The 16,799-nt window shown below is 35.1% G+C and overlaps 1 protein-coding gene across 1 annotated transcript in view; it reads right to left on the reverse strand.

Moving 5' to 3' along the window:
* ARHGAP28 (Rho GTPase activating protein 28) overlaps window positions 1-16,799 on the reverse strand; it is a 201,353-nt gene that overhangs the window by 42,738 nt on the left and 141,816 nt on the right. The window contains exons 6-8 of the mRNA XM_054587388.1: window positions 10,922-11,011; window positions 3,124-3,208; window positions 2,271-2,413 (exon numbers count right to left, since the gene is read on the reverse strand). Coding sequence (XP_054443363.1) covers window positions 2,271-2,413; window positions 3,124-3,208; window positions 10,922-11,011 — 318 coding nt within the window. The remainder of the gene's footprint in view (window positions 1-2,270; window positions 2,414-3,123; window positions 3,209-10,921; window positions 11,012-16,799) is intronic.

Here is a 16,799-nt window from a genome sequence, read left to right on the forward strand (position 1 = left end):
ATCTATGTACTCTCAGGAGAGCTTTCAGTATGTTTTTTGTTTTAGGCTGTCAGTCCTTAAATCAGGCATCACCTATTCTCTTCTGCATAATTTAAAAGACTGTAAGTAATTTCCAAATTGAAACTGATTGCACATGCTTGCTGAGACAGTAGTTATTCTACCTTAAAAATCAAATTTAGATGATTCCAAATAGTCTTTTAAAAATGCATAGAAAGTACCAAAGAATCCTATTACCATTTTGAAGACAATGATATTATTATATTCTCTATTTCCATACTAGAAAGAAAAATATACTGAAATAACAAAAAAACCTTCAATAATCCAGAAATATTGTGAAGGCTATAAGAAGACCCTTTAAAATCTAGAGATTGTTCTTGTTAACATATAAGTATTACTGCAAGTATTATATGTAATAATAATAAAAGTATGTAATTAACATAATTATATAATAAATATTATACACACACATATACACACATACAGTATGTAGTATATAACATATACTTTACTGGCAGGAAACCTAGTATTGAAAAAAATGCTAAAGTAGAAAAATAATAGTGATTTCAATTTCAAAGCTTTAAGTACACATTTTCCATAGGGGTTCCTTAAACTAGAGCTCCCTTGGGGTTTTAAAACCATCCATCCATCCATCCATCCATCCATCCATTCATTCATTCATTCATTCACTCATTCATCTATTCAACAATTGTTCCTTTGAACTCCCAGTATTCAAAAGTTAAACAACAAAATGTGGAATGTGCTTTGGGGTATAACTTTGCTATTAAATGCTTCGTTATTTTATCTTATTTCTCAGACCAAGCCTTCATATAACAATAACACATAACAACAATATAAACAAGAACCACAATCATTTATTGAACAATTACTTCCTGCTAAACCTGATGCAAAGTTCCTCATGGAAGTAGGCTGTTCTGTACCCTGGGTGAGCCAAACTTCAGGGAGAGACATACACTTGGCTGAGGGGACTGGGGGCCAGCATGCTCCCTTGGACAGCTCTCTCTAAAGAGTCAGAGGGACTGCACTGGAAACCAGAGTCCCACTGGATTTCCTCTCTTCGTCCAGAATGCCATTGTGCCCTTCAACATAGAGGCTGCTTAGGATCAAAGAGGGATTACTTAGCTGCTCTGGGCCTCAGTTTTCTTAGCTGAATTATAACTAGGTATTATAACTGAATACCTAGTACATTGTCAGGCCCATAGAAGGCACTCAATGAATCTTACAGTTCTTATTCTGCCCTCTTCTTCCTCTCTGTTATGGGGTGTTTGTCTGGGAATGGTCCATGTCCCCTGGGGCAGACTCTGCCTATTGCCTTTAGCTCTGAACCTACCTGAGCCCTGCTCATCATGCTGCCGACCCCAATCAGCACAGAACATTCAAGGCTCTATATCATGATCTCTTCCTAAATGCATTTATTGAGTAGCAAATTGGGCTTTCAGGATGTATTATCATATATGTATACACACACATACACACACACACCTAGTATATATTATATTGCATATATTCATTATAATACATATATATGTATTTGTGTGTGCTTGTGTGTGTGTATATATATATATATATAAAATGAGGCTTTCAGGATAATGAAGTACATAGCACTACTTGCTCATCCGTAATAATAATATAAATTCTTGAATTTATTTTTGATTAATTTTAGTGCCTATCCTGTGAGCTCTCATTTCTTGTTAGGACTGTTACTTTCTGCAATACTCCCTTCTGATATGTGCTTCTAGAAGCACAAGTAGGTAATACAGTTAGAATCTGCATTAACCTATAAGTAAGGATATAAAGTGCATGAAAGCATATAAGCCAGGTAGAAATCCCATTTCACCTACACAATGTTCACATGTATACCCTTACAACTCTTCCTAGGCCCAGGGTGCCAGGAACAGCCCGGCAGGTTGCGCACTACACAGGAAGTGCTGCCCGAGCGCTACACGACACTGCTGCCTGGCCTCTTCCCGTCCTTTGTGCACACACAATGAAATTTTTATGAAATCCTCATTGTGGCCTGTGCAGTGTGGCTCCCTTGTTTGGAGCATCATCCCATAGTCGAAAGGTTGTATATGGGAAGGCAACCAATCAATCGATAGTTCTCCCTCACATCAATGTTTCTCTCCCTCCCTTCCTCTCTGTCTGAAAACAATTAAAATACTGTCCTTGGGTGAAGATAAAAAAAAACCCTAGTTTGTGTCATGGAGAAGTCACAGGAAGCTACTGCAATAATGACGAAGGGTTTTACTTACAGTAAAAACATAGTCTTCTTTCTTAAAATCTGACTTCTTAAATTTATTTCTTTTTGGAGCCTCTGTAACCATTTCTGAGTAAGATACTTCAAAGGACAGCTCTTCAGCTTCTGGTGGAATGTTCTTTTCCAGATAATCATCATCTAAGGAAAAAAGATATAAAATATTTAACATGCCATTTAATCAGTCAATACCATTTACTGTAAAATAAGCACAAACTATTTATGAGTTAAGTCATAAGCACATAAGCACCCAAGGAAAGGCATCAGACTCACCCAGAATGATTTCAGTTAAACATAATGTAGTGTCATCAGACTTCCATATGAATAAATTTCTGTAATCGTTATCTAAATAAATTTTATACTTAATGTGATATTTTCAATTTTAGATTTTTATGTGTTGTGAAAGGTATTGAGTATAACTAGAGGAAAGTCCAAACATGGGATATTTCTATATATTATTATGATATTAAAATTAAGCCCATCTAAACCCAAATGTTGCTGCTACTGGGGAGCAGCCTACTTACTGGCTTGTTTGCAACTGTTAGCAGATCCAGATTACTTGTGAAAGAGGCCCCAAATCAAAGACACTACCCAGGTGAGTAACTTTTAAATGATATGGTGGGAGCAACAGAAGGAAAGATTCTGCTTCCGGTTGGCTCTATTAATTTTGCCTGGTGTGGCAGAACCGGGTGTTTGGACGTGGAAGGAAAGCCTGCTGGAGCGACAAAATCAGTTTGGGGAGAATAACACACTTGCATTTCCCTTTCAGAGATTCATTGCTCACTTTACTGATCACCAGCACAAAAGCAAGAAGACATAGCTTAAGTTCAATAGGAGGGTTTATCACTCACCACTCACTGCATTCTGAACTGACTGTCCAGGGTCTGCCGATCCATTGGAATGAACTGGTATATCTGGAATAGTCTCAAGGATAGACTGTGAAACAAAGGAAGATGAACACAAACATTTACTGTAAATACAGTCGAGTCTACATTTCAGTCTGACTTTTATTTGGTAGTATTAAAGAATTAATAGCAATTCTTGATTTCATAAAATGCCTACATCTGATTTCCTTTGTTTCTTCATTCAGTTCAGACCTATACAGTCCACACTGTTATCTCCAAAGGGAACAAAGTCAAGGTCAAAATAAGTGCATCTTCTTAGCTCTTAAATATTTGTTGCTCATGTATTTCCTAACATATAGAAATTACAATGCTCGATGTCATATAGTTTGGCAATCAGTGTATGTTATTCTTGATGCACCTGGTCACACATTTCGTTCACAAACTCTAAGTCATGAGATAGCTAGGTGGTTACTAAAAAGGGATGCTAGAGCTAGACTGCTTGAATTTTAATCCTGGTTTTTCCACTTACTTTGTAACTTTCAGCAAGTTACTAAACTCTCTATTGCTTAGTCTTCTAGTCTGTAAAATGCAGATGATAGCAGAACATATTTCAAAGAATTATTATGAATTTTAAATGACTTATCCTATGTGAAATCACATGAAACAATATCTGGTATGTAGTACTATAGGAGCTAACTACTCTTAATATATTAACATATTAATTCCTTTACTATAAAGTAGACTAATAACAACTGCCAAAAAATTATGTTTTCTAGCTGTTTCTCCTCTTAGTAAATTTGCTACTTTCTCCACTGAGATCCCACCAAAGCACTGTGCACCCTGCAATACTATCAGATGTTGAGGATCTACCTTTGTACAGCCCTGTGAAGCAAGTTACTGCTCAGGTTGGACGAATACTAATAAAAAAAATTTACACACAAACCCTACCATTCCTATCAATAAAAATTTTAATGTGGGAGTTATCTCACATTACGTGAGGGTGAAAATCTTATTCTCACATTTATTTAGCAATAACTGAACACCTGCTTCATGAAAGATGCTTTCTTGTGCTACAAATTACACAAGGGAGTCTCAAATTCTGAGCCTGCATTATTTTTTTCCTATTTAATTCAAAGGAGATGTCACACTTATTGTGTAGACAACATATGAATACATGGTCAATTACTGAAACATAGATGACTAATTGTGCAATTGGTAGAACAATAAAAAGACAAAAAGGTCTAGGATGATACAATTCATTGTTAGTCAGATTTTTGGTGGCTCTAAAACCTAACACTACAGAATAAAAATTATCCATACACTAAAATCCTTAAAAAGATGTGGACCACTTTTCAGTGGTTTCCTTAAGTTTTCCAAAGAAGAAATGTCTTCTTAAACTCTGAAATAACTCCCCCATTGGACAGAACACTCAAAAATTGAAAGACATTTATGAAGGGCTTAAACTGATAGTTTAGGATACTTTACCTCCTAAATGTTAATTTCTTAATTGTGAAGTGGAGAAGCTAGTCTGCTGGGGTGAATGAGTCCCTGCACTTTGTAAATTATTCTGGGACTTTGCTGGGAGAAGCAGAACTTTAAATTGTGATCCTTGCTCTTGACTATTTATAATAAAGAAAACAGAGTAACAATTATGCAACATTATTTACAGATAATCAATCTACTGTTAAGAAGAAATTTCTACAATACAAACATAAGTGTTTGTTGGAGAGCATTGGAGAGGATGGTGTGGCCCAGAAGATTTTACTACAGAGGTGGATGAACTGGCCCAGGAACTCAAGGAAAGACAGGAAGAATGTACAAAGGCAGGGGAGGTGGGCAAGAGAATCCAGTCCAGACGCGGAAGTATAAATTTCAGGTGTGGAACTCTCTGAAGCACTTCAGCTACAAGGCATCATGAGAGACAAGTTTGTCAGGAGTTGAGGCAAAATGTTAAAAAATATGAGAGAACATTAGTCAGGATGGTCTGTTCAAATTACTGAAGGCTTTGAAAGCCAGGTAAAGGAATTGAGACAGAGTCATAAGGGTTAAAACAAAACAGCAAAAGGACGTTCATGTGTTAAAACGGAGGAATGACACAGTGAAAATGAAAAAGGAAGACAGCCTGCCAATAAATGGACCTTGAGTTTTGAAATAGATTGAATAAAAAGGCTAGGTGCTTGGTATTCAGGGTTTTGTTTTATTTCCCATCCTTTTTTATTGCACTTTTTTCCCATTACATTTAGTCCCCTTGTACCCACACACCGCCCCCCGCCCCCCCGCCCTCAACCACAACTCTGTTGTCCACGCCCATGAATCCTTTTTCCTCAATCCCTCTACCCACTCCCCTCCCCACCTTTGCTGCCATCCATCTCTCTGTGAGTCTGCCTCTATTTTACTTGTTAGTTCAGTTTGTTCATTAGATTCCACATATGAGTGAAATCATAGGGTATTTACAGTTTAAAAACATCTATTCACCCATCATTAAACATAATAATACCAGTAATTTAAAAAATGTACTAGTGATTTTAATCTATTTAAAGCATAAGTGCCACTTCCACTTAAAACAAACTCCCCTAGACTGTCAGTAACAGATCCTACTGTTTTCCTCTGGGTCCAACCACAAGAGCTCCACACTGGGGCTTCAAATGGTAAAGAACGGCAACACTTTCCAGCCACCAAAACTTCCTCGGCTGTCCAAATCATACTGCACTGGGATTGAAGAGTAAAGTATGGAGGATTATTATTTTAAATTCCAAATTATAGAAGGTCTGCATTACCTGCTTGAGCTCTCTTAAAACTAGAATTTGACTATCTGATATTTCCTTCACATTACAGAAACACCACACCATTTTCATGTTCATTACTTATGGGAGAAATTCAATGACTCAAGAGGTGTTTCTGACCCTCCTGACTAGCTGTTTGGTTTTTCTCATGATTTGAGTCTACATACTATAGCTATGTGCTATGACTCTGTACTTAAGCAGCCTGTGCTTGAATCAATACAGATAATAAGGTTCCCCATCATTCTCTTCTGCAACTGAGATCAGAACTGATCCATCCATGCTTTGAAAATGCTGTGCCAAATTCCTCAGAGAACTTAAATAAGCCACATTCACTGACAAATGTACAATAAATTTGGAAATAAAAAATAACAATTACAAAATCTATCCAAATGTAAATTTATAAAGAATTCCAATGATGTCTTGGATTAAAAATTAAATCACACCTAAAATTATAAACTAAATGTCAAAAACAGTAAAAACATTCTATTCCAAAAATCCATGAGAATAGCCAAAGTACTCAGAGATTCTTAAGTGCAAATAGGGAAGATTATATGTAAATAAAATATGTTAATAATCCAAGAGACAATAAAAAAATTATCCAAGCACCCCAAGAATAGATGAAAAAATTAATAAGAATTCAATAAATTAATACAACAGAGAAAAGCAAACTTAATTAATTAAAGGTAGTGACCTAAAAAATTGGTGATATGGACAACTATTTACAGTTATTATTGAAAAATTTTTAAAAAACCATAACTTTTAGGAACATAAAGGAAAAATAGTTACCTTCACAGGAAATTTAAAAATTATGCACCTAAATAAATGTGTGTGTGTGTGTGTGTATGTGTGTATGTGTGTGTGTGTGTGTGTATGTAAAAACATATATTAAAACCCTAAATGAATTGGATTCTTTGCTAGAACAAATATATATTATCCAAATTCATATAAGTTGGGATTGAAAGGACCATAAACCCCAAACCACATCAAGTGAAAAATTAACCAAAGCATTATGCCATGCTACAATGATGCCATGCCTTGGACATTCATAAACAAATTACAATACAAATTTATATATAATAGATTTTATAGATTATTTACACCAATGTTAAATAAATGGCTCCAAAATACTGAAAAATATTCAAAGTCCTCAACCTATCTGTACCAAGATTAGCACAGCTCTGGTAACAACAAAAGAAGTTACACACACACACACTAACCCCGACTTATTAGACTAGTGGTTAAAAATGCTAAAATAGTAGCAAATCATATTCTGTAATGTAATATAAGAATAATGTAACATGACAAGCAGAGTTTATATAAGAATGGAATTATAGTTCAACATCAGGAAGACATGTCACTAATTTCCTGAAGTAATTGCTTAAATAATAAAAATATTATATTCATTTTAATAGATGATGAAAATCATTTGATATAATTCAAGCTTCATTCCTGATAAACGCAACTACAAGGCTCAGAAACCTAGAATAAATATTCTAGTTAGTTTTCTCATGGTTTCTTAGAAATTCTTCTTAGAAGAATTTATGAGAAAATCAAAACCTTACCGAAAGATCTCCAAAATTATTACTCAATGTACAAGTGATTACGGTCAGTCAATAAGGCAAGAAAAAGAAATAAGATAAACTGAGTAAATAAAACTTTCACTATTTCAGATAATATATACACAAATTATAAAATAAAATGAAAAATTCTTAAAAGTAAAAATTTTTTCAGAAAGGAAGCTATAAGAGATACTTTTGTACAGAAACTAAATAATTACTTTTCTTATATATGAGTATCTGCAAAAATAAACTAGATGACATCATAAATACTCTACCATTCAAAATATGAACAAAAATTATTAAGTGATGAATAATCAACCAGTAAAAAAGGTGTGTAAAAAAAATGTAAGAAAATTATATAGTTTTTCTTTGAAGGATAAGTATAAATAAATGGAAAGACATAATCACTATTTCTAAATGATGAAACTCAGTATTTTAAGATGTGAATTCTTTCCCTGGCATTAATCTTTAAATTCAATATAATTCTTGGAGGAGTCCTACGAAGATTTTTTTAATGGGAAATAATAGTGTTAGTCTAAGCTCACCTGAAAAACATTTCTGAGAAGAGCAAAGAAAATTTTTGATGCAGAATAATGACAGTGAACTTATAACGATTTAAAATTAAACTATAGAGTCATAATAATTAAAAGAGATACCGTATTTATAGAGATTTCATGTATCACAAAGGTTGTGTAGAAAAGATGAAAGATTGAAAAAAGTATTTGTCAAGCCAAAATTACCCGTTTGGAAAACATGAAGTTAGGTTACCTATTTTATACAATTCCATACCATAAATTGCAATGTGGCAAATTATCAGGAGTCTCTGATGACAGTACAATGCCCCTGAGAATCTATCTAAGCAGGTGAGATTTACCTTTACGGAGGTCATGGCCAGGATCCCTGAAGCCCTTGCCACCACTTCACTGAATTACTTGAAATTCCACCATCTAGAAGAGGCTGAGGAACCAAACTAGGGTGCCTGTGGTACTTATAACCCAGAAGCAGGGGAAGCAAAATGTATTTACCTTCTAGTTCTGGAATGTTTACCTCTAGATGTTCTAGAATGATTTTCAATACAAGTGCATTAAGGGTTAGGTTGGCACCTGTGGGCTATAACCAATTAACCAAATAACCAATTTGTTTAACATTTTTAAGTAAAGATACTCTGAATTAGCAAACCAAAGCCGGTTAGGTTGGAGATCGGTGCCAATGAGATTTTTTTTTTCATAATTTTTTGCTGAAACTTTTATTTATGTCGTTATCAGTATTCAATACATTTTCAGAAAACGAGATGAAAATAAACCCAAAATCTGAGTAATTAACTTACCCCACTCTAGTTTACATAAAAGGTGATTTATTTCTCCTATGCTCTCAAATTTTCAAGAAGCCTATTTGCAGACAATATGTGCTTAGTAAGTATATGTTGAATAAATGAATGTATAAATAAATGAATTAGGCAACCAATGATATGTAGAAGCTAACAGAAAAAAAAATAAATGAAAAAACATGACTAGCATCGGTCTTTTTGTTCAAGGTTTATTTGGTGTTTTTGTTGGTATGACACTTAGATACTTCGCTGCACTATTTATATGTATACTTTTATTTTTACGTTATATGGCAATGTACATTATTCTGATACACACAGTACACAAAATAAGATCCTTCAGAGTAACTATGTACAAGACATGCAATATTGGACTTACTGGATCCCAGGATAGGATTGATTGGAGGAAAAAAGTTGGACTGGGCAAATTGAAACTGCCATGGAAAAGCCTCAAAAACAAGGCCTATTCAACTGACTTTTCTTTAGCCACTCAATTGTGCAAACATTCTGCTGCCACTTCTGCTTGGTGTGTGCCTGGAACCAAATGCCTGGGGTGGGAAAGTCAGCTAGAGAGGCAGATGAGATGTTAGACTCTGTCAGGAATGTGGGGAGGAATGACTGTGGGCTTTAAGCAAGACATGCAGCTATCGGAAAGGTGAGTTTGAGGGTATAAACTAAAGTCCAGGAAATGATTAAAGGGGCTATTTCGGCAGTACAGAAAGATGATGGTGAGTTTCTGTACTAAGGAAGTAGTTGTAGAAAAAGTAGGGGAACAGAAATATTCTAGAACTACTTGACAAAATAAAATCCACAGGTCTCAGTGATGGGCATGTAGACAGGGAGAAGGTCATAAACTTGAGGCTAATATTTAAGTCTTGGGCACATGGGTACCACCTTCTGAGACAGAAAATAAAGGATCCTAGGTAAAAACCTAAAGCAGGAATCCCCAGTCATAGGAGCACAGCAAAGTTGTGTTAAGGTCTATTATGGGTAAGTACTCACTTCCAGTATTTATTCAGAGCATATGAATGACTTCTAATATGTAGGGTGGATTGGAGATCATTATTTGAGACATAGTCATTCATTTGCATTCTAATGCATGGTCTTAAATGAGAAAGTAAGGGCTGAATTTATATCCAGTTGTTCCTACATTGTAGGTAATTCTTAGCCTGTCTATGCCAATACCTGTAGTGTTACTGATAAGTTACTCATTGACAAAAGTCACTCAGATTATTTTACTTATGTGATCAATGTGCAACAAAACAAAACAACTCCATAACCAAAAAATCTACAAACACAACAAAAAAACTGATTTTCATGGGGCAACTAGCATTATCTCCCTGAACAGTGGGGATATACTAGGAATGTGATAAGCATGTGAATGTCACCTATCCTGTGCCTCCAAACAAACAACGGAGGAGCAACTATTGACCTGCAGGGACATCTGACTGTGCCCTCTCCTTCTGTCTGTCTGAAGTGCTATCTGTTGTTGTCCATCAACTTGCCATCAGAGAACCACTACCTCATCTAACAGAATCTCTCACTTCTTCTGGTTCATTCTATTACCATCTGCCAGAGCACCTGCAGAGACACCACACGGGGATTCCCAATGAAGGTGGGGAGAGGGGAGATGGCACAAGTTTTAACAAAGAAAAGTACAGGTTCTGTTAGTCAAGGCCAAGTAAGTGAATTTGTATGGAGTAGAGGGTTTACATTAGTGAGTCCTGAGAGGTAACGCTAGAAATGTAGGCAATAGTGGAAAACCTTAAATCTCAAGGTGAGGAGTTTCAGTTTATTCTGCAGGTAAAAGGACTTTGGGTTAAGATGGTAGAATGCGGCCAGATCATCTGTGTGAATTCAACTAAAAGGACCGCAGCTAATTTCTCCATGTTTGATACACATAAAGAACATCCTTTGATTTATAGTTGCAGTGGTGTTAATTTATGAAGTCCTCTTTTAAACTGAATCTATTCATTCCTCAGTTTTGGGTCTCAAGGTTGGTAGGTCTACTGGCAGCCATGGTTTTCTGGCAATCTTAGATCAAGTTTTTCTTATCTGTTTTGAAGAAACTGCTTCTTTTTGCCTTGAACTTTCAAATTTTCCCTGACATTCAATTATTTTGGCATGCGGTGACTTACCACAGAGCCACTCCTGGAAAGTGGAAACTTCCCTTCTTCATCCTGGGACCCGTCTGACAAAGGAGTACTGTTGAGAGAAGCATCATCTGGCTAAATGGAGAAATGAAAGTACCATTCTTATTCAGGCAATACTTTCTAATGTGTTTGTGTACTCTGTTATGTGTACTTATTTAGACATATGTGGCAATCTATGAAGTTTCGACTGCCTGGGCCCAAACGACTGCATCCAGCCCTCCAGGGATCATTACTGTGAGCCATCTAAACAGTTTCTAACAGTGGCCGCTATGGCAGACACCTCTACTGCCTGCCACAAACTCCATTTTCCTTAACAATATCTTGATTTTTGTCCCAAGGATTTAGGTATTAAGCTAAAGAATTTGATCTCCAGGTTATTTTGCAGCTGAGGGTGATCATGTGACAAGTGTAGCCAATGAGGTGTCAGGGTAATTTACCAAGAGTCCTTCCAGAAAAGCTAAGGCTTTCCTGAACAGTAAGAACAGGGTCAGCTGATGTATGCTCATGACAGCACATTGATGAAAGCCTGGAATTGCCAAGAATCTTGTATTAATAATGATGATGCTCACAGGGAGGAATGCCAGAGAGAGATCAAATGTGGCTGGATCCCTGCTAAAGGTCATGATGTAGCTGCTATGTCAGACTTGGATCATGTCTCTTAAAGAGAAGCAAAACAACTTCTAATTTTATATCACGTGCAGCCAAACACAAACTTATCTAATTTTATTTTTTTAACAGACCCTAAAACTACCTTTTTCAGAGATTAGAATTCAGTAGTAATAGTACCAAGTTGTTTTTTTATTTATAAAGCTGGAACTAAGAAATTTTTGCTGTAGTGTACAATGGCTTTACTGAAATTTAAGACATAAATATTCTTTCTTTTACTAAAGGAACCTGTTACAAAATTGAGTACAATTTATACTTATGAAAACATACACTATTTTGTCTTTCAAAAAGCTGTCATTCATCTTGCTTGACCATATTTTCTAAGTTTTCTATAGATAGTATGCATTACTTTATAAAATGAACAGAAATATTTTTTAAAGAAACAAATAAAGCACAAGAACTAGCCAAAAAAAAAAAAAAAAAAGTCAAGATGGTGAATTGACAATCACTACATTTCCTCCCATCCCTAAATCGTTAAAAATGGTAGAAAACATAAAGGAACAGATTTTGATTAGCACTTTAAACCACTAAAGAATTCTGTAGCAGACCAACTGATAGAAATTTCTAGATAAAAAACAAATAGAATTGGTTTGGTAAAATAAAACTTCTACCTAAAAGCAGAATTTTAAAAAGAAAATTTAAAAAAAAATTTGTAGAAAACTTGTAGTATGGGAAGAGAAAAACAAACAAATAATACAGATTGTACACAGAGCAAGAAAGAGTTGCGGGTGAATAGTTAAAAATGTTTACAAAAGAGGAGCCAAGTAGAGCTCTTTCCCTTAAATAAGGAAACATTAATAAAACCCTAGGAAAAAACCCCAAAATGCAGTCTACATAAAATGAACTAATTGCTTTTGGGGGTACGTTGGTTTTTAGATGAGTATAGTGATCTAAGGGAGGGTGAACTTAGGAAGCAAGAAAAAAAAGACAAGGAGGGGAAACTGAAAAATAGTATCAGCTTTGACTGGAAGTAATGAATTAGGGTTCTTCATTCCCTTCATTGGTTTTGTACTGGGGGAGTGTTTACTAACCTACCTGCCTCCTCCATGCAAGTTAAAGTTAAGTATACCTTACTCACTCACAAGAACATACAATCAGTAATTTTGACCTTTTGGGAAAATTAATCTGTTGTAGGGGAAACACACAGCAATTTCCTATACTAATCAATCATAGACCAGTAACCACAGAGAACTCTAGGGGCCTGGAGGGCTGTAGTTCCACCTGAAAGTGTGCTGGTATCTTCTGCTTGTGGAACACTTTCTACCCTATGTCTTCATGGGCGGTGTCTTTAGTGGATCACTTCACCTTCTCACTGTGACAGGATTTTGATAGATAGGGCTATGGGGGAGGGACTGAGAGCTGAACAGGAAAAAAAGACCAGGATCCACAGTCTTGGTCAGAAGCTCTCCCTGCACTAGAGGCAAAACATAAAACCTGAAGATACTTGCTGCCACCGAAGGAGAGACGTGCACTTCCCTGACCAGGCGGTACTCTCATTCAGGCAGCTATTTCACTGTTTGCATCACTTATTGCCTCACATTCCAAAAGCTAACATGTTCTCCACACAAGATGTTAACATTTGAAAAATAACCAGAAAAAAACTAAATATTTATATCTTAGTTAATACTGAATTACTGAAAACATATTTAAATGGTCGTCTGTTATTTTTATGAGCTCACCCGCAAGGACCAATGTTTAGTTGATAATATCCTTCACTTAGGACATACATTAAAAACTAAACAAGCTAGTATTTGTTGTTGTTTCTGCCTGTAGATGCTTTTGTTTAAAAAAAGATATAATTTAGTTACTTTTAATTTGTCTATTAAATTAGTCCTTGTTGAGTTTAAGAGCTATGAACCATGGGGCTGTGGGTATTTGTGTTTGCCAATAATATGCATCTTTACCTAAGAGAAATAAAAATATACAATTTTTTATAGAACATGAGTATTCATGGAAGCATTACTTATAGAAGTTTAAACCTGGAAACAACCCAAGTGTCCATCAAAAGATGAAGAGATATACCAAGATAGTATATGCAAATGCAATGCAATAATAGTAAAAGTACCAAATGTATAATACAAGCAATAAATAGATGAATCTAAAAATTATGAGTAAAATAAGCCAGATACAAAAGTGCACATTATGTTTACAATTCGATCTATATGAAAGGGAAACCAACCTAAGATGTTAGAAGTCACAACAGGTCTTGCCTCTACAGGGGTGGGAAGACAGCAGATTGGAAAGGGGCTGAAATTTCTATGATGACGGAAATGTCCTATATTTTGACAATGTTTTAACAAAATGCAAACATTTCTTAAAATAATTGAATTATACACTTAAAATGTGTGAATTTACTATTTTTAAATTATACCTCAATAAAAAAGCTACATCACAATAATTTGATTCCTTAAAAACAATGAACTCTTTTTTTCACGGTGATTTACAGATCACTTTATGAATCAAGAACCTATGGCTATACTAATTGGTACATCAGAGAGAAAAAAGTTGTTCTTGGGAAAGAAGAATAGGTTTGCTAAAATTTACAAAAAGTGTGAGGCAAGCTAAAATATAATACATAAATGACCAAGAAAAAAAATTTACTAAATTGGAACATAAAGTTGAAGAAATCTAGAACAGAAAACAAACTAACATGGTAAAAAAAAATTAGTAGATATTAAAATCCAATTTGAGCCAAGCACCAACCATTTAACATGTATTCTAGAGGGTTGGGACATAGAAAACGGGGAAAGAATAATGACATAACAGAAGACAACTCCTAAACTGAAGAAAGAAAGCTTCTTTGATGGAAAGGACACAAGAGTTGTGACCAAGATGAATGAAATAAAAGGCAAATTCTTGTGAAAGTTTAGAACTCCAGCAATAAATTCAAAATTCAAAAAAGTTGGAGAGGGTAAACAAAAATAACTTTAGGAGCTTATTTTACTTAAAGGAATGAGATTCAGGCAACTAAAGTAGGAGTGTAACTAACAGCTGCTCCATGAACAGTAAAAGATATTCTGCTGTGCAGGTTTTCCAGAACTAAGGTTTTCTGTTAATAATGGACAGTCAATTGGCATATGTTCCTAATACAAACACCATGGTATCCATATTTTGCAGACCATCTGGTAAGTGTAAAGATTAAATCCACATGCTAAAGTGGCAGCATGGAAGAAAAAAGTTAGAAGTTCATACTAAAGCTTGCACTATATTGCAATTGTTAACAGCCTTAGTCTACCTACCATTAGTTTTCCTGTTTTGTGACTAAAATATACTTCTACTTGTTTAAATCAAGGTTCCTTAGGTTTTCTTTTCTATGAAGCAAACACATATGCAACTGTTAACAGATGATATGATTATACTTTGCAGTGAACTATGAATCTATATAGCAAGTGTAGCTATTTGATTTTCCTTAAGGAATTGGAAGTAAACTTGACTGCCTTTTAAATAAACTAGCATCTCAATTGAATAATTCATTTATGTCAACTGCACACATGGGAAATGTTTTCTCTTATCTATACAAGTAATGATTTGTAGAGCACATTTGTGATGACTGTAGATTGGATTGCAAGCCTTTGGTAACTGCTCGGATTTAGTGGCATTGGTGATTTAGGGTCAAGGGTCAATCACAAGTAATACATGAATAGACTATTCTTTATTGTAAGTAGCCTATTGCAAAAGAAACACTTTGGATATTAATGAAATCATGAAACATTGTATGGACTTTTTAAAACAGGTTTATTGTGGTATAACTGACATACAATTAACTGCACACATTTAAATAGTATAAAATGTACACTTTGATGAGTTTGGACAAATACACCTGTGAAACCACTACAATCAAAACAATGAACAAAACCAGCACCTTGCAAAATGTCCTCATGTCTCTTTGTCATCTCTCCTTTCACACCCTTCCTTGTTTACACTGAGGTCCCCAGGCAATCACTAATTTTCTTTCTATCATTAAAGGTTAGTTTACATTTTCTATAATTTTATATAAGCTGAATCTCTTTTTCTGGTTTCTTTTACATGGCAAATTATTTTAAGATGCATCCACCTCTACTGTGTACATCTACTGTATATATCAATATTTCATTGCTTTTTTTTTCTGACTAGAGTTCAATTGTATGGATAGATATACTACAATTTGTTGATCCATTTATCTGCAGAAAAAACTGGGTTATTTCCAGTTTGGGATCATTATGCTATAAACATTTGTGGATAGTCTTTGTATAAATCTATTAATATATTTTCTATGAGTAGAATAGCTGGGTCTAGGGTAGATATATGCTTAACATTTTAAGAAACTGCCAAATTATTTTTCCGAATGGATGGACAACTTTACATTCCCAACAGCAATGTCTGAGATTCCCAGTTGCTGTGCATCCTTAGCACCAGTTGGTATGATCAATCTTTTTAATTTCAGCTATTGTACAGGGTATGTACAGATATATCATTGTGGCTTCATTTCCATAATCACTAATGATACCAAGCACCTTTTCATGAACTTATTTCCTACCCACATATCTTCTTTGGTGAAGTGTCTGTTCAAATCTTTTGCTCATTTAAAAGATGAGAAAAGACTGAATAAAATTTTACCACTGGAAAACTCAAGGTACGTTCCAAAAAGAGAAAGTTGATTTTTTTAAAAAAAATTAGAGGGCTTATGTGATTAAATCAAGAGAACTCAGGTTGGAAAAAACAGCATGGAACAGATTGTGAATAATTTTTAATATCAAGAAAAGGAGTTTTCTGTAAACAACAGGGATTATATTCTGGGATAAAAATAGAAGAGTTATATCAAACAACCAAGCCTCTCTCTCCTAAAACATAGTAGAGTTAACAAAAAATAACTAAAAAATAGGAAAAGAGAATCCCAGGAGCATTCACTGAGTGACAGGGGGAGAAAGATATTCCAGAAATAATGTGAACTCTTTTCCAAAATCCATCTCCCTCCCCATCAAAATAGCACCAAAGAAGACCGCACATCGAGAAAATTCTGAAAAAGACAGTTATCTCCTCCTAATTATGAAGGAAAATGACCGAGGGTGTGTGTAATCACACCTGTGTTCAATATAGGCCTGCCCTTCCAAACTAAGTCTCTCCCCAACACCATCTCAGCAGGGAGTGTCCACCCACTGGGACTCACCATTTTGCTTTATTCTCTTCAGGAGGAAGTTAGAAGAGGGACTATGAGGAT

Source organism: Pteronotus mesoamericanus, unplaced genomic scaffold (assembly GCF_021234165.1).
Source record: "Pteronotus mesoamericanus isolate MK-2021 breed Mesoamerican mustached bat unplaced genomic scaffold, CSHL_Meso_final scaffold_118, whole genome shotgun sequence".
NCBI lineage: Eukaryota > Metazoa > Chordata > Mammalia > Chiroptera > Mormoopidae > Pteronotus > Pteronotus mesoamericanus.